This window comes from Microchirus variegatus (genome assembly GCF_963457635.1).
Source record: "Microchirus variegatus genome assembly, chromosome: 6".
In the NCBI taxonomy this organism is placed as follows: domain Eukaryota; kingdom Metazoa; phylum Chordata; class Actinopteri; order Pleuronectiformes; family Soleidae; genus Microchirus; species Microchirus variegatus.
This window is the reverse complement of record NC_139807.1, coordinates 10,822,765-10,849,262: the sequence shown is the minus strand read 5'-3', so window position 1 is coordinate 10,849,262 and position 26,498 is coordinate 10,822,765. Positions and strand designations below refer to the sequence as shown.

The 26,498-nt window shown below is 40.6% G+C and overlaps 1 protein-coding gene across 1 annotated transcript in view; it reads right to left on the bottom strand.

Annotated features, from left to right (window-relative positions):
• Positions 1-26,498, bottom strand: part of pcdh11 (protocadherin 11) — a gene marked incomplete at both ends in the record, with an annotated part of 119,804 nt that overhangs the window by 67,726 nt on the left and 25,580 nt on the right. Inside the window, one exon of the mRNA XM_083891153.1 lies at positions 5,536-5,595. Coding sequence (XP_083747279.1) covers positions 5,536-5,595 — 60 coding nt within the window. The remainder of the gene's footprint in view (positions 1-5,535; positions 5,596-26,498) is intronic.

The window sequence follows — 26,498 nt, the reverse complement described above, 5'->3', positions numbered from 1 at the left end:
ATGTACTCTGAAGAAATAATAATTACTTTTATGTTGTTTCTTTCATCTCAGAATACTTTTCTTTACACGGTACTTGTTGACAGCATCATTTACATTATATCTGTCACTCTGTCATCTTCATTTGCACTTTAATTTGCATGTAATATACAATATATAATATTAGAATGTAGGAAAAAAAACTATTCACACACAATTAGCACCCGCGTATGTACCTCAGGTCCTATTATCAGACTTGCAACTGTGATACCCACTCCTTATATTGTTCCTACTGTATTTTTTCTTTCACACGAGTCTGTTTTTGATGGCACAATCTGCATTCCTAATGGGTACGTCTGGGTTTTCTGCTTCAGAGGACGAACAACAGGATATGTTTTTGTTGCTGTTGCAGCAGGTAATTCGCTATGCACTGGTATTGCATTTTGAAAGTGCACGTTTTGTGCAAACAGCTCAAGTAAGAACAACTAAAGTCTGTAAGAAAGAAAAAAAAAAGTTTGGATCATTATTTTTACATGATAATATTCACTGGTCAGGTTAAGATGCTTATACATTAGCGATCTATGGGCCCAGGCAGCTGGACTGCAGTCCTGGAGCGCAAAATGACTTTCCATTAATAGGTTAGGGGAACAGGCGGGGAGCCGACCTCAAGCAGAGATTTCCACGTGGATGTGGCCCATGGCACAGGGGTACCTGCCCCCAGCCATCTGCACTGATTTGACAAATGATTCTATATCAAAGGCCTCTGCTCTGATTTGGGTGGTAATTGATTGAAAGTGAGGCCCTCAAATCCCTGATTGGTTTAGCTGGGTGTAGTGGAATGATAGGCTGTGGCAAGTGAGAGGAAAGGACAGCAAGTGTGAAAGAGAGAGAGAGAGAGAGGGAGGGAGGGAGGGAGAAAATGTGGTGTAGGAGACATGGGAAATACTACAGATTTCCACTTTGAGAGAATTCTGAATTAAAGTTTATTCAGATATGCAATTTTCTGCAATCTATTTTTCTTTTTTTTTACGGAAACACCCCATGTCATATCTCATCATAACACGTTTGTTTGTTTTTTTTTGGTTTTGCTAATGCAGCTGTCAGGATATCCAATTTGTTAGGGTGTCCATGAAGATTAGATTTCACCATTCAGAAAAGGAGAAGTTGGTTAGAAATGGAATATTATCGATTTGTTCCACGTGGAGGTGTGCGCTCTGATGCAGACATATGAGCACGGGGGAGCCGGCTGAAAAAAATCCTTCATCAATTTTCCCTGAATTTCTCAGGCCATTAACCCTTGTTGTGGGAGTTGTGTGACAAGGGGTGTGTTGTATCAAATATTGGGGCCATTTATTGTAGAGATTCCTGTGAGGATTATAAAATATTATAGGAAGAGCATTGCACAGTGAAATCACTGAATGACATGCTTAAAATATAATCTCTCATCCCTATGTTTTGGATAAATCTGATTGTTCCCATATGTTATCTGAAAGGATAAGACATACTCTTGTTTGCATTGGATAAAGATTCCAATTCCCTGTCAAATGACATTCACACGTGGCCTTAAAAAGTACTGGAATCGTATTAAAAATATACTGTGACCAGCTCTTGAAGTTATTAAACCATATATAAACCTCATACACAACACGGCATGTGGGTTATTCTGTATATAAACCAGGAGACTGTGTTTGTGCAAATGTGACAGTGATGCTACCTATGTGGATGTCAGCCTGTTGCCTTTATATCGCTGTGCATACCTTTTGCTATTTGACACAGACATGTGGTGCTTGGTAGTGACAGATGCTGCACACCACTGGTCCCAGAGGTCACAAATGACCTTTTGGGTTGTCTTTTTTTTTTTTTTTTTTTTTTTTCAGTCACAAAGGATTACTTGTTTGATGATGGCCATCACTTCAACCCGGGGCAACCTGATGGAGCCGTCGGTTGTTGCTGCTTGTCTTCTTTGATCACATTTACCTCAAACACAACGCGTGTATACGTATGTGAGAAGGGCCGAGTGAGTGAACGTGTGTGTGTGTGTGTGTGTCTGTGCTCTTGCATATGCAACCATGTGCATGTGAAAGCACATTTTTCCAGGAAGATGCCTGGCCAAACAGCCATTCTCTGCTCAACGCCTTTAACTAAACTTAATTGCTGCATGACCAGCCTCTTGTTTGGATGCCGGAGGGGGTTTTTTCTTTTGTTATACAGAATGAATCATCATTAAGATTTGCTTATTCCGTAGCGTTCCTTAGTTTATTAAATGAACAAAATAAATAATTCTGCTTGATCTCGTTGGGATTGTACCTGTGGCAATTTGTTTACAATTGTGTTCTCGTTGAACTTTAGAAAGTAAAAATGTGCTACAAGAAGCATTGTGCCTGACTAGCAATTCTATTGTATATATTATATAGTTATGTGACATGGACTATAAGACTGTGAAATGGCAACCTGGAGTTGAATAGTTTAGGGTTTATCTGAGCAATTTCAGAGCTGGCAGAAAAGAAAAAAAAAACCTACAGTGCAGGCCTCATATGATCAGAGGTCCTTGATCCCCACCCCCACCCATTGCCTTCTCCATCTGTCACCTAACTAGGTTGCATTGTACACATACATGCACTTAGGCACGCATGCACATGTACACATGGAGAGCACACAATATTAAAGAGCCCATAACCAAATGTTGAATAATGTAAAATAAAATAAAATAATATGTGTTTTACACAAATATATTAAAAGTTTTGATTTGCCACCTGTGGTACACATTTCTACATAATGTTCTGAGCATAAATATGCATGTGTACACACACTACTCACATCTTTGTTCACATTAATTCCTGTCTTGTAGCGCAATAATGAACTGCTCTTATTCATGAGGTACAGTCTGAAAAAAAAAAAAAAAAACCTTGTGAAAAACACACAAATTTTCTACCACCTAAAGCTAAGTGTCAGAAATATGATCCTGCCCTCACCTCTTACCCTGACTGCTGTACTGTAATCACGCTCTGAGGTGAGCCCACTCATCAATTATTCACAGAACACACGATTTTCACCCTTTGTCTCCTTGCCAGCGAAAAAAGGGGACAATTTAAGAGAAATAGAGGAAAAATAAAGGGAAAAGGAGAGAAAAGCTGCTTGGTGGGTGAGTAAGAGAGTTTGCGGTGGACAGACAATGCTCTCACCATGTGAGTAATAATTGTGGTTTAACAATGTGTGGACCTTTGGGATTTCCAGTATGCAATATATGGCCTTAAGAGCAGGATTACTATGGAAACCAAAGGCCCTAAACAACCTGCAGTGCCCACCCACTCGGACAGCCGTTAATCATCTTCGCTCAGATCCTGGCACTGCAGAATTTGGCCAATGTGTCAAGAAGCAATTATATATACTTAGTGCCTGGGCACCCAATCTCCTCCCTCCCCTCTCTTTCCTCGCTCTCACACTCTTAATATAATCACAGAGCAGTCAGTTTAAAAGCCCTCTGTTCATTGCACTATCTGTCTGGGGGATGTGCACAATGCAGATGAAGAGAAGTGTAAAAAGACAGAGGATATTCTATTCTAAGAGCCATTATAATCAGAATATTCTTTTCATATAAATCACATTCAGCCATTTACTCATTTTACCAGCCTCCTGAGCTGACTGACATACTAAATTACCCCAGCTGGCCCAATGCATTCGCTGCACATATTGGGGTGGTGCGGATCATGAAAACTAATGTGAGCTGACTAGAGGGAGATTATGTTCCGCTGCTAACAGCTAAAACGTGAATAACATGATCTGCAAACCCATGGTGTTCCCCATTACATCAGCACTGATCAGCTGTGTGAAAGTGTAGTGAATCAGAGACTCGGAGAATAAGACGGAAAATGTGGCAGTCGTAAATTACATGATTTAAAGGTCCCATATTATACCCTATTTCTCCAAGTTAAACACCGATGGTGTCCTGATGAACATGTCTGAGACATGATTTGGTCAAAATACCATAAGGATAAAGCACCACAGCAGTTCAATCACACTGCCAAAACAGCCCTGTTCACAACGCTCGGTTTAGTAGTATCTCTTTAGGTCCACCTTAAAAAAGAATACGATAAAATAAAACAAAACTTAAGGGACAGGAAATGACATTAGCCACAGAGGCTACTGGGAGCTAACAGCAGTTAGCATTTGGAAAAGTGATCATTTGCAGGCTCTAGCAGGCACATTGCCGTCATATATAACATGTATCCACTGGACAGATAAATCCTCTGAGGCTGGAAGTTTGTGTAGAACTCTGTGCTGCACTGTGGAGCCAAGAATAGAACTTTTTTTGCGGACTTCCGGTTTCCGGATGTCGTTGCCGTCGCAAGCACTCTCGCTTGTTTTACGGACAAAGCGGAGCTCCATGAGAAAACAATTCCAGGAATTTAGTGCATTGTGGCGTCCCAGTGAGCGCGGAAGTCAACATCGCATGTTTTATCTCCTGTACTCAGACTGAAGAGGACCACAAAAAATATGAGTGAGTCATCTTTTTTCACACTTTGGCGACTGGTAGGGCCAAAGAGTCCCAACTATAAGGATTTAAATGATTAAAAAGTTGATATTGAATAATATGGGACGCAGATACTGTGCGTTCCACAACATCCTATTGGTAACTAATCTATGACTAAGGGTATCTAAGGGTTCAGGTCAAAGTCACTCAGTGCACTTTTACATCGACAGTCTAACGAACAAAGGCTGATTGGCTTTGACGTGAGAGTTGGGGGTGGAGCGTGATATTTTATTATTAATTACTGTCCCGGCGACCGTCGACAGCTTTCAGTGCCACCAAAGTCATTGTAGATAACTTGCGTTGCATTAGACATGTAGAGTGGTGTTGGGCTTGGAACAGTTTATGACAGGCTGTCTGACAGCTTCCTTCCACTGCACTCCTTTCACCAAGGTTCACTTTTTGCAATAAGGCACTCTCCATCACACCATCAGCCATTCATCCAGAAAAGGACACGGGCATTTTTGACACGTTTGGTGCTAAGTGAACTGAAATTGTGTGAATTTCACTCCCTAACACATTATCACATTTGCAGAAGGCATGCAGGGGTTAGAGGGGAGAGTTACTTCAGAATATGGAGATGACTTGAGAGCATCAGAGAAACGGATGGATCTTTTTACTGTGCATGTACAGGACTAATTAGCATTGAATAAATCTGCCCTTCTCACCTCATGTCAAATGAATATTGAATCATAACAGAACAGTGTGAGGCAGAGAGAGCAGGGACACAAAGAAAACAATTAAAAGAAACTTATTTCAGAGATTTAGATATTTCCATTTTGGATTCCTTGATGCATTGATTTGCATATTCTCTGACTCTTTAAAAAAAAAAAAAAAAAACATGGTGAATTGAAAAGTGGATTGTAAGAAAAACGAGACAGGGCTTGACATTATACAGAGCTAATTTACAAATATGCATTTTCTAAGCAAAACAAAAACAACCTTGAGAAGACCATGAAAGGCTTAAATTATATCAATTATTCCACATAATGTTGTTTGTCCACATGATGAAAATAAACTTATGAGCTTACCTTATGGGGACAAATGGGGGGCGCTGGGTTAAAAGACGTCTCCGCTGTCTGGCTCAGATTCTACAAGAAAAACACATTATCAGCGACATGTTTTTTTTCAGGAAAGGACGTCTTCCAGCAAAATGTTCTGTGGCAGAAGTTGCAGCTTATTTTCCTGGTCTATGCCATTAGCAATTTTGTAATAAGGGGGTTAAGTGCCGCACTCAGCCTACCACCATCTTTGCTGACCACTAATCCGAAAACCACAGCTTCGGTGTTTAGTCGTATTTTTAAATCTTCCTCGTGACAATATCTAACAACATGGGAGAGGGAATGCACTCATGTGTTTTTTTATTTTATTTTTTACGACTGCGTCTACAAAGATTATAAATCCCTCTTTGTCAGAAGATTTCACTGACCATATGTTGGGACTTTTGTGTGCATGTCTGAGCGTGTAGGTTTTCTTTTGTAGTTAAATGATTATCCCATTGTTAATACACCAATACATCACTCAGGAAACAAGAAAACACCATTAAAAAGGACACACAAGGTATGTCAACAAGCCAACAACAGATGGTTGCACCGCTTGTGATTATGCAAAGATCCAAAGCATTTGCATACTCGCAATTCTTTCATTAAAAAAAAAAACAGGAATCGAGACACCATCTTGAGTTGACCTTAGTGACAAATCAGAACAGCCATGGGTGAGGCAAACACAGCAGGGAGGTAGATAGGCTCTGAAAACTTCTTGGACAACTATGATGGGGCTCCCTCCTGGGAAGGCCATGTTCATTTTCCAAGCAGGTGCCTTCAGTTATGTCCTCACATCCAATTATGCGCCTGTGGTAAGTCTGATGCTCCCTGACACAATTAATGGCTGCCGTATGGTATCACCAGGACAGATGAGACACTGAACTCTCCCGACTCCTAACATCTATATTTCATGGCAGAAGGAGAACACCTCGCCAAGAAAAAAAAAAAAAAAGAAAGAGGCCCAGCATTCACTGTAGCATAAACGCTATGACATGAAATATAGATGAATAAATGGGTCTTGATGAGATGATGGAATTTGTAGATACAATTTTCCCTACAGGTTGAGTATATAATCATCATATCTTAATTGATGTGACCAATATGTATGAAATACTTTCTTTGGGGACAGGGATATAATGTGCTGCTGTCATGTGTGTTTTGCGCGCGAGGACGCAAAACCGTGCGTTCATGTTGATGGCATCATTTCCATAGGGGAGAAAAAAAACACACGGCCATGGTTCTAGACGGTGCCGTCGCAACTCTGTGACTTATGATTTATGATGCAATTATAATCATAATATTTACTTTTATTCCCGCCGTATACAAAACACAACAAAGGACAAGTCTCGGTCTGGTTAATTATAACATGAGCTACGCTACGAAGACGATTTTTGCTCAAGCCAAGAACTGAGACTTGTGAAGAGAAAACTGACACTAATTTTATAACTTATCAATCCCTCTAAACAGCTTGAAATACAAATGTAGATACATGTCTATATCCACAGATTTACCAAGGAAATTTGATGTTTTCTTATGATAATAAAGACATAAATGTTTACATATATAATATGTATAATGTTCAAGCTTGATACCCACCATAGATAATTTAAATCCTGCTCCGTCTGTGGGACACACAACCACAATACAAAGATATCCCCCGGCTATAATTACTGGTGCTTTATTTTATTTATTACAGCTGTTTTTTTTATGTATTTATTTATTATTATTATTGTTGCTGCTATGCTGTGTCTTTGAGTGGAACAAATCATTGAATTCATTTACATGCATGTTGTGTCCCTTTGTCACACGATACAGAGTAATTCACAAATGTAAACGGTGATGCCGATCATTTATGTTTAATGAGCACGAGAAATAAAAAAGTGCCTTCATGAGCATTCATAACTCTTATATTTGTGATTATGCAGAACACAAATGTGATGATGATGATGATAGGAAAGGAACGATTGATGGAAAAACAAATAAAAGAGGGGAGAAAAGAAAGGGAACCTGTCATTTTTCAATTCACCTTTGGTCTGGGACATTTTACATCCGATAGGGAAACAATATTGACAAGGCTTGTGACAGAGGTCCTTGGATTACACCGCATATTGACGTTTTTGTCTTTTGGGGAGGTTACCGAAACTTGATGAGGCCCAGAGAACGCTGCGGTATGCTATGTAACAAAATGTGTTTTCTGATAACTGAAACATGATGTTTCTTCGTCTGATTTTGTTGGAGACATACCGATTTGGCAACGATTGTGTCTGCTGTGGCTTTACCCCTTCAGTCCGAGGCTTGCCTCTACCCAGACATTGATATGGTCTGTGAAGTGTAGAGTTCTAATTGCAAGGTGTAATTAATATTTAGGGTAAGAAATATCAGTCAACTCGGAGTCTGTTTCATGTATCAGATGCGTAAGGGTATTTTTACACTGGTGTTTGTTTTACTATTAACATCATATAATATGTAAATAAATTATACCGAAGATCCCCCTCTGAGGCTCAATAAAGACACAGTCAGACACAAGTCTATGAAGGGCTGGAGCTGTACCCCTATGTAGTGAGTATAAAAAAAACCCTGGGCATTAGGTATATTAAGTCCAAACGTTTTAGAAGAAAACAAGTGAAATACATATAATGAGGCCCCGGAGAGGATGAATCAAGTTGAACAGTAACAACTTAAAAGACGTCAAAGTAAATGGACTCATGAGGCAGTGATTTCATTGGTCATTTTCATACCTGGGGGAAAATATTTGTGCTTACACAGGGGCTATTTGAGAGAGAGAGAGAGAGAGAGAGAGAGAGAGTACAGGGGAAGCATTGCAAAAAAAACTTGACCCGGGAAATGAAAAAAAATAATTTCAAAGTGAAAGGCAACGCTCTTTAATAATGATAGGACAGAAACCCCATGGATGTACTATATAGCAGTCTGGTCACATTCAACAAGCCAACTTCCCCAACAAGCGCCATGAAAAGAACAAGAGAGCGATTCAGTGCTGAGTGGACAGGGACTTGTGGCACATTCTAGCCCCCCATCAGCTCAGCCTCCATTCTACACACACACATAAGGAGGCTTTATGCTGTCGTCTTTTTAGGATCCCTCAAAATTGCCACGCTATACTCTAAGTGAACTGCATTCCATGCAGCTATATACTGCTTTTCTAGCCCTGTTTGCCACTCTGACACTGGTGCACCCAATAAAATATATTTCTCTCACTAGAGGATTAAAAGAGAAATGTAGTTCAAGGATTATCAAATGCCTTTGATCATGTGACTGCCATGTTTTTGATCTGCAGCACATAGCACCGAATATATTCTCTTTTTACTTCCTTCTGTCTCTATTCCTCTCCATGGATTTCCCCCTCGCTTGATGGTTCTCTGCAGCGCGAGAAGATCTCTTGACGGGGAATGAAAAAGGAGAACGTAACGAGCATAAAACACATATATTTGTAATGCGGCGATGACGGAGATCGCGATCGCGCTGCCTTTCAGAGGCGACACACATAAGTGCCGCTGATCAACACGTTTAATGACATGAATAATACGAGTATTTATCAGATGTGGAAATTACACTCATGTGCATTTTTCTCATAGTTTTGAACTCATGCAAATGTTTTGAGTATATAACAACAATGACTACATGGGCTATATGTGCACTCTGCTGTTGTTCATTATCATATTTTGAGCCTTGGGCTATTTTTTTCCAATCACTGCATAATTGCCGTTTAGTGGCCTGGACTTGGACATGCAATCAAAGGGACACACAATGCGTGCCTTACTTGAATCACAGAGCTATGCATTTTTCATAATGTCCAGACTAAGAATTGCGTCAGTTCGTGCCAGGATATCTGCGGCTCAAATCCTTTCGAACAAACCTTGGAAAAACCGTCATCCTCATTGTGCCATCGCCCCCTATTAATGTCACTGCAAAGACGAAAAATCCAGGCAAATCAAGACAATTATTTTGATGCGACTTCAACCAAGAAAACATTTCAGTGTGAATGACACTCAAACCTTGCATCATAAAAGGCGTGGTTTCGGGCAAAGAAAGCCCATCACGAAATGATTGAATATCATTCTAATAGATGAAAACCTACAAGGCGTTCCGACTGTCTACCTGTCATGTTGTTTGATCGAGCGTGTCAGTCAAGCTGAGGACCACAGCAACAACATAGCGAGGCAGACAAAACATAAGCACGCCGCCTTCCATCCTTTGCCTTGTTTGGTATGTTTATCTCGTCTTCCATGAGAGCTTAGTGCACGACTGTGCATATGCATACAGAGTGATGAAGGTTCAGAAACTAATGCCTGGAGGAAGCTGCACATATAGCACAAACTCTTTGAAATTGTGCCAGGATGGGCCTCATTTGCAAAGCAATTTGACAACAAAAGTAAAAAATACTCAACAACTTCAAAACAAATTCTGGAGATGCCAAGTGGTGGTGCTGCTCTGCAGCGTGCTGAGGGAGTAAAATTCAACAGAGGTTACATCCGGTGTCTTTTGTGTGTGGTTCTGACACGGCTTATTTGCAGACCTAGCATTGAACCAGTGCAATGTCATGATTGCTTTGGCAAGGGAAGGGGGCCTAATTTACATGAGAGGGAGTGCTGGAGGCACACAGGAGCTTGCCTTTGACCAAGGTGCCAACATGCCTGCAGAAAAACATTGTAATTACAACTTACAAAGCTTTTGTGTTGCGAACAAACTCGGTCTTAATACAGCAGGGCCGCGTAGGTCTAGTTCCTAATGAGAATGGCAAAAAAAAAAAAAAAAACATTTATATTTTGTCTTCTAATATTCTCTCTTTACTTGAATCAAACATATATATGTCTGTCTCTTTTGGATTCATCGTATCCATGATTTTATAGATATATTTTCTGCAAAATGTCACAGGGCCAGTGGGGGGCACACAATCTATAGGTGGTTCAATACATCATTTCTTGCTCTGGCTGACTGCATTTCAGACAGTATGGTTTTCATTTTATGTGCTTTCATTTTCAACTGCACTGATGGTACAGATCGTTTTAACCAGTGCAATATCACTGTTGATTTACCAGAAGAGTTTACTGCCACACATGTGGCTTATGGTAATCGGAAATTTATCAAGGAAGCTTTATATTGTTTTTCATTGCCCGCAACTGCAATGAATTTGCATTCAAAGCTTTATGTTTTCAGAAAACTGATACCTACAGAGAAGGGAGACAAGAACATTTCACAGACTGATGCTATTTCGAATTGAGAGCTGCTGTGTACCGCAGTTCATGCGTCGCATATTTAGTGGTTGCATCAGTGATGCTCATCGTGTCTTCAAACAGTGCAAGTCACACACAGGACAACCCATGACCTTCTGGACTTGATGTGTTTTTGTTGTTGTTAGTTGTTTTTTTCTGTTCATATGTGGCCTCTGAGAAACACGATGTCATGTCTACAAACTGAAGTTCAAGATCCGTAAAGAAACACAATGTAGTTTATTTATTAATCCGATACATTACATATGGTGATTTGGATATTTTCAGTTTATATACCTTATTAGTGAACAAGACTGTTGTTGGCCGTTTCTCACTTTTCTGTGTCACGGAACACAGTTTTAAGATAATTTGACATGTGGTTTGTGTATTAAGATATGACGTATTTATAGTTTGGCAGCGACGTTGTCGGCGATGATCAGCTCCGCCTCTGTGGACGCTCGGTGCGCACTGTGAGCCGGCACAGAGCAGCTTAGCTTGGCTTGTCCTGAGGACCAATCGCAGCTCTTGCCATCTCCGTTGTCCCTTGACGGAGTGACGGACACTTAAAAAATATTTTGTGCAGTCGGAGACGACGCAGAGGATCTTCGACGTAGGGCACTTTACGCAGGAGTATAAATTGGGCTTAAGTACTGTTTATCAAGTTGTGCACAGTTTCTAAAACATGCACTTGAAAGAAGCTGTGTTGCTGACACAGTCCGGAGAGGACGGGCAGTTTGATACAAATTGAGGTCTTGAGATAAGACAGTGTGTGCTGAGTTCGGGCGCCTTTATAAGATTAATATTTTGGCATCGTCTTGTGGAGCGCTCCTTACTTCGTTTAAGTGTCTTTGGGATCTGCATCAATCTGCATGGCGGGAGTCCGACTTGTACTCTTGACCATATAATGTGGCACGCTTGTCACAACCCCGGAAAACATTTCTTTCTTCAAATTATATTTCTTGGCCTGCTCTCATCACTCACTCCCTCTAACCAATTTGTCATTCTAAGCCTCGCTGTGCCGCTGCCAGCGCCGTGATGATAGCAGAGGGCCTCTCTGATCCAGGCAGTGGCAAGGGAGCAGGCCAAGTGTTACGCGAGCCTCCCTGGGACACCAAACATGGGCTTCTGCCGGCTGATGCACGCCTCCACGGCTGAGAGGAACTGGCTTTGCAGATGCTTTCAATTGGACACAGAAGGGAGCTCATCTACTTTGTAGGGATATTTTGTTTTGTGTTTGTGCATTGCATTTGTGCCCGTTTGTGTATTCTGTGTGTAAACTTATCATGCATGAGCATGCCCATGTGTGTGTTAGAAAGATTTCAGAGAGGTCTCTCTCTGTCTGTGTGTATACACATGAGTGTTTGTGCATGGTTGAATACATCAGTGTGTGCATGAATGAGAGAGAGTGTGCAAAGCTGCTTTCTATACAAAGACACAATTAGACTGAAATGAGGCTAAGCATTTTTCTTTCTTTTTTTAAGTCTACAGAACTTGTTCTCAGTTGATATCCTTTAAAAGTCAATTCAGCCACCATTAATGCCCTCAGTTCCATCATTGGATGCCACTTAGCAGACAAGTTCATCAAAAACACTCACTCATCTTCTACCGTTTTATCCTCAACAAGAGTCTTGGTGCCAATCCCAGCTGACATAAGGCGAAATGCAGGGTACAGCCTGGACAATGTTGCCAGTCCATCACAGAGCCACATAGAGACAAACAACCATTTAGACTCACACACGGTCCAATTTTCCTAATCCCCAAATCTGCATGTTTTTGGACTGTGGGAGGAAACCCTAGGCCCTTTTTCCGGCTGGGTCATGAACCTTCAAGCTGCAAAGGCAAGAGTGCTAACCACTACACCAATGGTGTGGCCCCGAATCAGAAACTGTCAACTAATTTACTTTTATTTTTTAGCGAGCAAAGGCTTTAATATACTCAATACTAGATATAACTGATTTGCTTATGGGGCAGGCAATTTTTTTCTATTTTTGATCAAATCAAATAGATCATGGTGATTTCATTTGGTTTTTGACACATTTATAATGCCTGACATTAGGGTAGTGTTGCTTTTGTTGCCGCTATGGCATTTGAGGAAAAAGATAGAGGGTAACGTAATCTGGTCGATGTGTAATCAAGTTCTGTTTGTCAAATTACAGCTGCTCTGCTTTGATTAGGAGTCTCATCTCCTTTTAGCAGAGGTACTCAATGATGTCTTTGGTTTAAGATCAAGGTATAGTTAATGCATTACGACAAGACAAGATGTATACAATTTGCCTCCGCCGCATTGTATGCAAAAATAAGCTCTTTGAAAATAAAACATTAATTTGTCATTTTAATGGACAGTTGACGTATCGCGTTGCGCGTCTAGCTTAAGATTTTCTTGTTAGATGTTGATAACAATCTCACGAAAACAACACCAGCCTTTCATCTGTCTGAGCGGGGTTCAGTGTTTGATTGGGAATGAATATGGAAGGCTCCAATCAGTTTCCCTTGTATGAGCACAGTCAACATGTGTGCGACTGCTCCTTGAGCGCTGATGGCAGAGACACGGGCGATTAAAGCCAGAGCCCAATCAAACCAGCTGTGTGCCATTCTCCCCATGGTATTAGCGGTGCCAGGCATGTGTTCCAAACTACTAGCAGGCATAGAGGCCGCAACCAGATCCCCAGTCTGGGGACTTACGGCCACACATGAACTAGGATGTGTCGGCAGGTTGGGGTTTTAGCAATACAAACTGCTTTCAAAGACTGCTATGCTATGCAAGCAGAATTAATCGCATTGGTTGCGTTGAACCTCAGTGGAGAGTTTTTCTGGCCAAGCAGTGTTGGCTGCTGAAGCCTGGTGTAAAATGCAGGAGCAAGGCAGGAGGTAAGGAACATCATGATACTTATTTGATGACGGAATAACATTATTGGATACACGGGTATTCAATTAAACATAAACACCGTCACAGCAAATGGAACGTAAATGAAATATGACGAACAGAAAATGATCCAGAAATGTAGAATTAATCATAAACTGACATTATACCATTCATGGTGATCTGTGGATTCATTGGTTGGTGATGCAAAAAAAAACAAAAACACAATGATATTCCTATATGCTAAATTTAAACTTGCGTATTAAATTTCCGTCACTGTCATTCACATGTATACAGCTTTCAGCACACCAAACACCCATTATATACGTATTCATAATTCATGGCAAGGATCTCATAACGATGCTATATGTACGTTTACATCTTCCATTGAACATGGTTCCTTGCTGAGAGCGGGTGGTGGAGATGGTCGCTTGCCAAGAGCTTCAGTCATAGTTGTGTTTACAACTCGAGAGGTTATAATACACCCTCTGAGCAGTGCTACTTAACTTTGCTGGTGCTTTTCACTGCTGGAGTCAGCTCTTGGCAAGAAAAGGAATGAGGTTTGATGCTGAACTTGCAAGCGTTTGTGCTAGATTGATAAGTAAACAACTCTTACGGCAACTGCAAAAAATATGCATATATAGCTCTTTTAAAAAAAGAAAATCACACTTATGCTGTAATGCAGTGCAAAAATAATTAAGTAACCCACCATATATTACGCTACAGTTTATATTTCAGCATCTGTAGCATAAACTGAACTTACCTTTAGGAGGACATTTAAGTTTTTTAAACTATTTTTTTAATGAACAAAAATTGCTACTCATAAGCCACATGAATAACAAACAACCCCCCCCACTCCCCTACATAGCATCTCATAGATATTTTAGAATTATGGAAATATAGTGCTAAATGGTTTAGCATCAACTAGCTTTAGCCATATTCCCTAAACAGAGAGAAGACATAGAGGAACTTCAAATCACCTATTAGAGCTAATGATAGCAGAGGCAGAAGTTATGACCATTGAATGGATGGAGGATATTTGTGTCCCACACTCCACATTACCCGCATCTTTGGAAAAAGCTTTATAGATTTGGACGGCGGCAAGAAAAAAAAGGTTTTTATCAGCACCAACACAGAGAAACACATTAAGAGATCAGAACGCCGAAGGTCAACCGTGGCTGTGGGCAGTGCTTTGTTGGTGTCCTCTCTGTTTGTGCTGCACTAAAGCCAAGTGGCACATGTGAAAACAAGGATGGACGCCACCAAGTGTCATTGTTAGTCTACAGTGTTTTAATATAGTATATTCCTTTGAAATTAGAATAGGTCATGGGATAATATATATATATAATGCCAAAAAGCTTTTTTGTAGCTATGCTTGCATCTGTGGATTTATGTATTTTTGATATAAGATTGATTTATGTGACCTATATATACATATACATATATATATATATATACATATATATATATATATATATATGTATATATATATGTATATGTATACATATACATATATATATATATAAAAACTACTTCTAATGAAATGTTATGACTCTTATGATACTTTATTTTGAAATCTGTGACAGCAATTGCAATCTAATTATAAGCATTTAATCCATATTCCAGGTTTTTGGCCCCATGAAGGCTCTATTCAAGAAGAGCAATGGAAAGCCATTTAAATTACACAATTAAAGTAAGACACATGCTGCTCAATCCACCTCGCTAATCCTGTCAGCGATTGTAGTGCAAAACACCTTCCCCATTTGTGTGCATCTATTGTGTGTCTGTGCGTGATGCTGCACACCACACCGTACATTATCCCTCATGTATTTCTTCATAGAATGAAAAATTTATTATTTTCTGTATATAGGTGCAACTGCTGATCCAAGCAGCTAAACATTTAAGTTTACAAGATTCAAGAGAGAGAGAGAAAAAGACAAAAAGGGATATGTCTGCAACAGCTGCTGCAGTGCTGCAATAGAATAAAGCATTAAAGACCAAAGAATCGACCGATTTTTACATAATAATTAAGCAACGTTCACACGTGCATAAAAGACAGATATGTAAAATACATAAAAACAGGCATGTTCCCTCATGTTTTCCCTTTCCAATGCAAAAGAGAAACAGATGGACTCATCCCTAACCATGGCATTTGTTCAGTTAATGACGGTGAATAATCCTAATGAATGCTACACCATGCTTCTGATCTCTATCTTTCTATCTGTATAAGAGCTCATGGAAAATATTAATTGTTATGCTAATCTTTTAAAGAGTGAAAAATGTAAATGAGGAAACGATCATGTATGAATGTATGAGACATTTCCAGCTTACACTATGGATGCTTCCTTTCTTTCTTTCTTTCTTTCTTCATTTTTGTTCTGCATTTTTATTTATTTTTTTTGTCTTTCATTCTATTGCTTTCTCCGACCCTTTTTTCTTTTTTTGAAAGGCAGTCTTTCTAAATCCAATACAGTTTCTCGCAGCATGAGGCAGCTTCAAAGCCCTGCTCTGTGGTCAGGCCTGTCGATCCTCTCAGCCACCTCCTGGTTGTTTAAGAGAGCAAAAGCACAGCAGTGCAGTTTCTTAAACACACAGATCCACACTAGCACCAATGGAGAGATCGCTGTTTGGCAAAAGAGCCTCTCTCTCTCTCTCTCCTTACCTTGGACTCTGGTCCCTTGGACCCTCCCCTCATTACCCACCTTCCTGCACAGACCTTGTTATACCCCCTCTCTCTCTCTCTCTCTCTCTCTACACACTCTCTATCTATCCCTCTCAACCTCTCTCTCTCTTTCACCAACCCCCCAAACTCTGCAGCTCTCTCATTTATCTTTTACTCCTTCTCCCACACTCACTCTGTCTGTCAGTTACCTCACCCTCTCCATCCTTCAACCATCATTTACTTTTTTTTTTTTTTTTTCCTACCTCCATCTACTTCATCTGCCCTCGCTCTTCACCGAGCACACACACCATCCTGTTGTCCTGTGCCTCCTCTCTATCTCCAACCCTATTGCCACCTCTGCCTTTGGCCTTACTTTCAATGCAAAGTGATTGATACCAAGCTGTGTGCTGTGGGCCACCCCTCCCACCACCACACACGAATGTGGGGGGGACGTCACGGTGAGCCCAAAGCGGATATTATTTCCTCAAAAGGGGGAGTTCAAGTGGCGGAGTGCCTATGGAAAGGACTGGCCAATAAGTTGTGCCCACCCATGTCTGAGGAGAAGCCGAACTTGAGGGACCACTTGGTGTGGAGCATGAGTTGGTACACTGGAATGCTCATTATATCTCTGTAGGGACTGTCCTGCAGGGCATTCCCTATATGGCTGTGGAGCTCATTACGCCAGGCAGCCGTGGAGCTCAAGGCACCCAGAGGCAGCGGGACTCGTTGGAGAGAAAATAAAGGGGAGGACTGCTCAGATTACCCTTAATCAGAGGCACCTGTAGATAGCCGGCACCTCCTTCCTCGTTTCCTTCTGTTAAGCCCCCCAACCCTTCCGACAGTCTTTCTTGCTGCTGAAATAATTGCAATTGCTTCACTTGACTTTTCGTTTCTGACGCACAGAGTTTCCCCAGCTTGCATTTTAATGAGGAGCCCGAGCTGTGATCCGGGGGAGTTATTTATTTATTTAATCATGTATTCAACGCAGCACGTATCATGTCAATTATTTAAATTAGTGTGATTTTAGCATGGCGTGCGCGCGCGCCAGCAGAGCTCTACCTGCAGCGCGGATTCGACGCATGTCACACCTCTCATCGCGGCGGATTGAGCGTTAATTAAGTTTTAATGTGACATACAATAAACATGATGAATATTACTCACGTGAACACGCTTACGAGACGGGGTGACATATGGTTTGAATTGCGTACAAAATCCCCTGCACGATATCTGATATGATAAAAAGATAATAGTCTCAGACAGGTCCCTTCACTTCATATATACACAATGTGGTGCAAAAGTATAGAAAACTTCTATACAGAAAGGTCTGATTTAGTGATCATTTCTGATGGCGGTAATGCAGTCAGATTCAATGTGAAACCACCAAGACCCGTCGCTGGGATCAATGCAAACCAACGTTTGATGGTTCTGCGTAATTAGAAGTGTATTTATTTATATAGACAGTTTGTCTATTTCTTATTTTGTGGAAACAGTCAAGTGCTGACTTTGATGTGAATTAAAGGGTGCTAGCTGGAGTCTGTTTCAAGTGGTGCAGAGATGTACAGTAGGGATTAACAAATACGGAAAGAACAAATGTGATGTGCATGACTGAACCACTTTTGTGATTCTCTCCTTCCTTGCACACCTCCCTTCAGGTGCTGAGATGTTCTTTGAAACCAACTGTCAAGCTGTTGCCTGTGCAGTCAGCATACAAAGAGTTCATCCAAAAATCGGCACTTCGTGTTTTGAAGTGCTTGAATGGCTATGTGGCTCAGTTTATTTTTAAATGACACTGTATGATATATATTTCAGATAACACTTATTAAAATTGTGTCCAGGCAACTTGTCCCCAATATGATACATGATTATTTTTTAGGCTGTGAATTAGGATGCTCTATTAGTTGTTGGGTTTTTTTGCACTAAAAAGGTCAGTGCATCTGTCAGAATGCAGTAATTAAGGAGGTGGAGTACGTCTTCTTTAGCTGGTAGTCCAGCGTAATTTACTTTCTGCTCAGGAGTGACAACTGTCTAACAACACAACATCGCCATTACGCTTAGAATGTATCAGGCAAAATATCCCTTCTCAGACATCAATACCCTCAAATATCAACAGATACTACAGCAATATAGCAATATAACATCAGCATCAGTGATTTAGAACATCATTTCCACTTTATCCTCCATTTGAGGGTCACAGGGGCTGCTGGTGCCAATCCCCGTTGACATAGACCCTGGACACATTGTCAATCTATTGCAGGGCCAACATACACAGATACATATCCATTCATTCTCTCTCTCTCTCACACCTACGATAAATTTAGAGTTTCTAATTAATCGTGGGAGGAAACCGGAGAGTGCCCGGAGAAAACCCATGCACACACGAGGAGAGAACATAGAAAGGCCCTTGTTTAGACCAGTCTCTTTGCTGCCGAGCATAATAAATGCAATATGTCCAATCATTATACAATGCAATGGCAGTGTCACACATGCATTTCAAAAATTATGCCCAATGTGAACCACATAATACTTGTGATTTCACGGTCCAAACAGCACAACATCATCACCAAGCATCAATCAGGGCAAGGATGGACACTTACACTCTCGTCAAATACGCTCACACTGTGCATTGAAACTGGACACCAGAAAGGAATAAATACATCTTCTAACAAACTGTATAACTAAATGAAACATCAAAGTCAAACTTAAAGGGGCATTAGGGACACTTAGCATATATATATATATATATATATTAGTTGCCACAGGCTCCATACTAAATGTTTCTTAACCTTTTCCACAATTATTGTGGTATTGTGATGAATATCCACCCTGTTCACTGCAGGGGGAAAACAGGATATTCAATACTTAAATTGTTATTCTTCTGTCAAATTACATTTCATGTCACTTAATGGGAATTAGGGATTCTACAGCCCAAAAAAGCTTAAACATCATTAGCAGCTAAACCTCCCTGCCCACATCCCTCTGTCATGTAAGCCAGCAGATTCAGCCCCAATTAAATTCACACGCCCACTTATAAACTGGTTTTCGGAAATTCACGGCTTCAACCTGTGCGGCATGCATAAACCATTCCTGTGACTGCATTTGGTTTTTTGTTGTTGTTTTTGAAAGGTTCCCCCGTGAAATAGTAACATAACACATCTTTTTTTTTTTTTTTTTTTTGACATAATTAACAATTATCATCACATAAATATCTGACGCGTTGTGTCACTAATCACGGAACACGGCCTCATTTCATGTTGACGAGCTGCCACACCTGACAAAAATGTATGGCATGCAAAAGGAAAAACAACAACAACAAAAAAAAAAAAGATTTGTGTTGAAAAGCTGATCAGCTCATTCCCTCGGTGCGCTGTGAGCAAACTTGTTTCTTGGGCAACACAGTCGCTACACCATGGGGGGGTTAGGCGTGGTGGTGAGGAGGCTCAAGTTCAAAGAAGTCGTCTCACAAACTGGAATAAAGTGGTTTTATATGCGTTTCATCTCTGGGCTTAGTCGATGAAATGGAACTACCGCACATTTTGTTTTGCCTGAAGTGGAAAGGCAAAAGGTGAAACAAAGAAACAAAAACCAGGGAATAGGAGGGGGAAAAAGGCATTTTCTGCATAGAGGGACAATGTTTTTTTTCAACATCTGTCATGGTCACAAATCAAAATCCCCCAAGTTTCATGAGACATGTTCCCCCCCGCGAGCCTTCATCCCTATTTCTTTATTCCCTTTGTTGTTATGGAACTCTGAAAAATAAAAGCTAAAGGCTTATGACAGTCGCTAAATCTAAATTGTCATAAATTTCCACTGCTTACAAGATGATGGATTACGTTCATCAGCATGAGGCCTCTAATCTAATCTGGAGCCGTGTTCATCAAACTCCTCTCAGAGGAGGTGTGCTGATTTGGGGATCACTAAATATGTCCTTGTTTGTCTTCAAATTTTTTGGCACAATCCAAAGCTAAAAGTGGTGTCGGATCAGCGTGAGCACTTTGAAAATAATTGTCCTGATCTCATTTGAGTGAAAAGGTATAAAAATGAACACCGAAAGCAGATTTTGAGAAACGTTAATGCTTTCTCAGACAAACAGACAAACCGGCGAAGAGATAGATGGATAAATAGATTGTTTTTTTTTATTTATTCTTTACTGTATGTGGCTATGAAATCACTACTGGAAATGTTGGCTTGCCCTTTTCCCTGCCCGTACATAATGACACACTTAAACTGTTAAGCCTGCCTCTCTGCATAAACCAGCCACACTCACACAATCATACCAAATGACATGGGAGCGTGAACTGCAGTGTAGTGTATTTCTTTTCTTCAGCCTGTCAGTACATTTGTTTTCATTAGATGGGATTGGTCAGCAGTCTGGGCCCTTTGCGTCCCGTAATGGAGCATACATTGCAAGGCCATGGACGGCAGTGAAATAAATGATACACACAGAAACCGTGCCGCGCGCCTTCTTTTGGGAATATTCTATACTGCATGCATCTCATTCATTTGTCGCAAGTGAACTCTGCTTGTGCACGAGATGTACTTTACGTTACATACATTTCCGAGGATATTAAACAATAAGGCAGTGGACTCGGCTGTGGACTCATCTCTGGTTTGCGCAATGAAACGGGACAGGAACGCAAGTGATACATGCAAGTCACAATCATAATGCTATTTCATTAAGGAGCGGCAGCCATTGGCAGGCATTCTCTGATATTCTTTTGTGGAGGCTGATGCAGCAGTCGAGAGGTGGGTGGGGGGGGGGGGGTGTAAGGGTAAGTCTGAAGACTAAAGTGGTGTGGGGTGGGCGGTGAGGAAACATGCTTTAATTTGAGTCATCTCCCCAGTCTGCCCGGGGTTGGCTGACAGCGCCTTCCTCTGCGTGTGATCTAAAAACACATACATTGTACTGGGTATCCACCTGAACTAATTGCCCTAATTATTCCTGATACAGAAAGGAGGGGGAGGTGGAGAAAGGAAAAAAAAAAAAAAAAAAAACATACATGAATAAGTATGGCATTTTAGTCATAATACAAATACTGCTTGTAGTGACACGAGCACATTTTGGGGGAGAAGAAGGCTACCTGTCAAGATGACTGGGCAGCCCTCGGTTGGCTTTAAAAGGCGGGTACATGGAGGTGCTTTATGCTGAAGTGTGGAGAGTGTGGTTGTTGGGGGTCAGCGGGGTCATCTTTGTTAACACAGACATGCACCCACCCCCACTCCTACCCACACACACACACACACACACGCACTTGAAGCAGAGCGCTGCTATGAATGGAGGAGTTGCCTTGTAGTCCACACTGCACTGTGTTAAACAGTTAAAATGTGTCTCGCATAGCAATTTTCTCCTGCTAATGGTTTAAACAACAATTTCTACTGATACAGAACAAAATAAAAAAAGGATGGGAGTGAGTTTGGTATGACTGGAAAACATGGTCATTATAAGATATGTATTTAATGGATTGAGGGTGTAGTATATATTTTAAAGAAAAATGTTTATTGTGGTAAAAAAAAAAAAAAAAAAATGTTTAAAATGCCTGTAGAAATACAACAAAAGCTAGGCGATGTTTAATTGAACAAATAGCTGGAATTATAGTTCATTACCATTTATTTCTAAATTACCTTCAGTTAGCCTGACCACTTCAACCATCACATAACCGTGGCTGATGGTGGCTAATTTCTGCAGGTGTTATACTGCACTTATTCATCTCACTTTATGTGTAACTGGTTATGTTAATAGGATTTCAACCCAATTTATTCAAGTGCTGATCAATGACATGCAATCTCGGCACTTCATGCATTATGTATTTTAATGGAACTCACTTGCTTTATAGCTGAATGGCTAAAGGTTAACAGTCCCAATAGGTGGGACTCCCTGAAGACTAATGTGAACATCAAACACACAGTTTTTTTTTTTCTTCTCACCTTTTTTTTCACACTTCACGAGACAAAAGTGCACAACAACGGAAAAGTTGTTTTTATCACCGCTTCTTATGGCTCATTGGGAGAACGAAAGAAAGCGATTTATTACCTCACATCCTTTGCTCATATTAATGTGACTATAAATGCCCACAGACACTCACTTTCACTCTCCACAGGAAGTGAGGCAGAAAGAAAGGAGTTAGAGGTTGGGGAATTAGTAAGAAGGATATTGGTACAAGGGAGGGGTAAAGGGAAATGAGGAATGTGTGGGTGGCGTAGCAGTGCAACGAAGAGGAAGGGGGTGGACAAGATATAAAAAAAATAAAGAATAAAAACAACAGGGATACATGTCTATTTTCCATGATTATACTGTACAATACTAATGTTACAAAATGAGTATCACCAGTATCTTTCTCTCTGCAGTTTACTATGGAAAACACTGAGGTGTCTTGGAGGAGCTCTGCCACTTCTTGCTCAATAAAACTGCCATGCAATTCCCAAGCTGGGAGTCTCACTTGAGTATGTGGGGACTGTGAGGTGAAAATCCCTCCAGTGTCTACTAAATCAAGAAGTGGGAGACAGGAAATCATAGACACATATCCTATAAGGTAGTTTTCACCTTATTGTCTTCTCAGTCGCTGAGATTTGCCCGTGGCTTTAGGAAAAATGATGTTGAACTGCCCATGAGGTTTAATTTTTATGGACTCTGTAAATTTTAAAATGTAATTTTTTTTTTTTTCGTAACCCTGAGCATAAAGACAACCTTTGTATTGGATTGGTGAAAGACCATGAAAAACCGACCATGAAAAACCGACCTATTCTATTTGGATATGTTAAAATAAAAAGACGACAAAAAAAAAGAGAAATAATGAATGAATAAAGTGCTGGCTAGCCTGGTTTCACGAGGCGGGAACATTTTACACTATAAACAAACGCGAACTGCATGAATCAATTCAGAGCGAGTTAAATGGGATCAAATTTGACCCGTGCAATCAAAATGCGCTGCATTAGCTGCCACTATCATCCTGTCATTGTTTTTAGTTTCATATGGACGAAAGTGGATTAATGAAAATATGTACGACGGCTTGGGGAATAGGGGGTATTTGTTGAGGGCGAGGGAAGCTTAAAGCTGTCAGAAAATCACTTAGTCGACAAAAGATTCCAGTCAGAAACATGACGTATGACCCGTAAAGAAGCACTTGCCTTCAACACGGTCTGAACTGGGGCCAGCCGTTTTTAACTGGCGCCATCAGTCTCCTCCAGGTAATGCAATTAGATGCCACTAATATCTTGGGATGCTTTTCGAACTGCAAATGCACTTTTGCTAAATAGCACACGCTGTAATAACTAGTGACAGCACTCAAGGAGACACACTGGAAAACCATTTGCATGCGATTGGTCCAAGTAATTGCGCATGCAGAATGCTCCCACTGATAGAATTCATAAAACAAAACCAGATGCTGTCCAAGTAGGCTGGAGTGTTTGCTTTGTTGCCAGGCAACACACCTCACCTTGAGTTGAAATGACGTATTGTAAAAATGCAAGAAGGGCTTCTGTATTTTTATTTATTAGAGTTCTGCGTATACATCAAGTCACCAGGTTCATGACCCGAACCACAGTAAAATAAATCCACTCACGGTTTGCTGGATGTTGTTTGGCCTGAATCTGCAATTAGTGCCAATCATCTAAATGTGTTGGCATTCATTGTTTCTCATTGATGCACGGTTTGTTTTTGCAGTTTAAAACAGCATTAAGAAAAAAAAAAATTATGCTCTTTGAGACGGTGCCATTCATACTTAGGAAACAAACCGCCTTCAGTCACTCCTGAGCATAGCTCGAGGGAAGCTGTGGGGCTGTCAGACCATCGGTGGCAACGCTCACTGTGTTGTAACAGTCAAAGTCGCCCACACACAAGATGAAGACAACCACCTTCCTCTACACACAAACACACACACACGTACAGTACAAGTGTGTATACTGTAAAGTGCATCAAGAAAAATGCCTCAGGGCTACCGACATGTTTAGTGTATCATAACAAAAAAGTTCACTGAATCACAGCAATCTCGAGCTAAATCTCTTCAATTGACGGATTAACGGGAATTTCAAAGTACACACGAGAATGTAGCTAAACAGGACTGATCAGGATCTATGATAGTAACTTACATCCTGAAAAAAGATAGAGAGACAGAGAGGGAGGGAATGAGATGAGCGTCTTGCTCCCACGATTCCCCTCAAGGCAACGTCAGGATAAATCTTCTACGGGATTATCCCAGCTACACAATGCTCTCTGTTCTGCCTATTGTACATCTCGTTTAGCGCAATTGATAAACGACTTATTTTGTTATTGTGAACGGATATAAGTCAGTCACAGGATTTTCCTGCGATTCATTTGGTATGAGGAGCATTACAAACAATTGGCTGTGTGTGTGTGTGTGTTCTTCATGAGACAAAGCCTTGGTGAATCTGTACCAGAGTGACCACCTGTCCCGCTTTACGTTGTACTGTGCAGTAATTTTAGCCTTTGTCCCGCGTCACGCAAATTGAGCGTCTGTCCCGCTTTTTCATTCGACCCTGCCTAATTGAAAATAAAAACACGGATAGTAGGGCTGGACGATTATTAAAATTTTAATCATTATTTCAATTTTGGCTTCTCACGATCATAAAAACATTATAATTGAAGAAAAACGATTAATGTGCCGTATGTAAATTCCTATGCTAGAAAAACACCTTGAATGCACCCGTGTTACTTGCAGCTGCAGCAAGCGTATGACGTGTGTGGATCAATAATATGAGGAGTGAGCGACTGAAGGACATGTAAGCATCAGTACAGTAAGCTACCCAGGATTCAAGACACTTGTTAAGACTTTGGACAAGCGTTACGTGTTGCCGTCACGTAAACATTTCCAGCCCTGGATGATAAATGTTGTTCAAAAGTTGCAAAAGATGGGTTGAGGCAGTATAGCACTGTTTTGTTTTAGTTTTTTTGAAAAAGAAGAGTATTTTGTTTTGATTTTGCCTGTGTTAGTGATTTTTTGCATGTTTTTGCAAGTTGTGCAGCAGTACAAGTAGATTTTTATTGCTATCATTATTTTACTATTATTACTTTTACTTACTTATTACTGTTCTTAATGTATTTCTGACTGTTCTGTATTCAAAGTTGAGTTTTGGTGATTCAATAAATTTGTTTATACATTTTGAAATCAATTAATACATCGTGTTTATTAATCATGATTTCATTATCAATCAAAAATAATTGTGATTATTATGTTTGCCCTAATCGTCCAGCCCTACAATATTATCTTAAGTTTAAAGTTATTACGTCCGTCCCACATTGTCCCACTTTACCAAGCTACTTGTCCCACAATTTGTCTGTCTGGAGATGGTCACCCTAATCTGTACAAGATTACAAATTGAAGTTAAGAATTGTTCAACCTGCAAAAGTTAGTGTAATTGTACATTGTGGAAATGTTTTTTTTCCCCAAGTACAGAAACCTTTAGTAGCCTCTTCTTCCAGGATGCCCCCTGTACCGCTGCCAGCATCGCAAGCAGCGACAAACACATAATAATAATAATGTCTACTTATGTTTAATAACCACAGACATGCTGTGCACCCACAGAAAGCCCAGAGACTCGACTAAAAGTTCATAAAAACCCTTCTTATGTTCACCAAACACAGTTAAAACATCAATCTATCAAACCAACAGGAGCAGAAAACACCATAACAGCGTAATGAATGAAAAGCGGCACCGGAGAATCAGCGTGATTATGTAAACAAACAAAAAACAGCGCAGGCTCCAGCACAGATTCCAACGGTACCATGTGTGTCACTCTACGACCAAAATTCACTGATCCAAGCGCAAAACAAGAGCAAAACAACAACTCAACTTTCAAATACAACCAGAAATGTTGTCTTACCTTTGCTGTTTATCAAAATAACTTTTTTGTTTCCACCGGAACACAACCGCTTCGAATGAAGAAATACACTTCCCAGCATGCTTTGGGGACTGTTCCCGGTCTGATTGGTCATTCCAGCGCGACATTAGATCGTTGTGATTGGCGAATCTCCGTCAAATTGCGTCATCCGCATTTGCGTCTCTTTGACACGCTAATGGGGCGATTCACACGCATTTGGAGAGCGGAGCCTGATTCTATTGGTTTAGAGGATTAAAACGAGCTGTCAATCACTCAAATTGACCAATGTAAGCCAGAGCTATGGCGCTGCGTAACTGAACAAGCTGCAGAGACGGAGAGTTGTCACTACACTCCACACAGGGAGCATCGA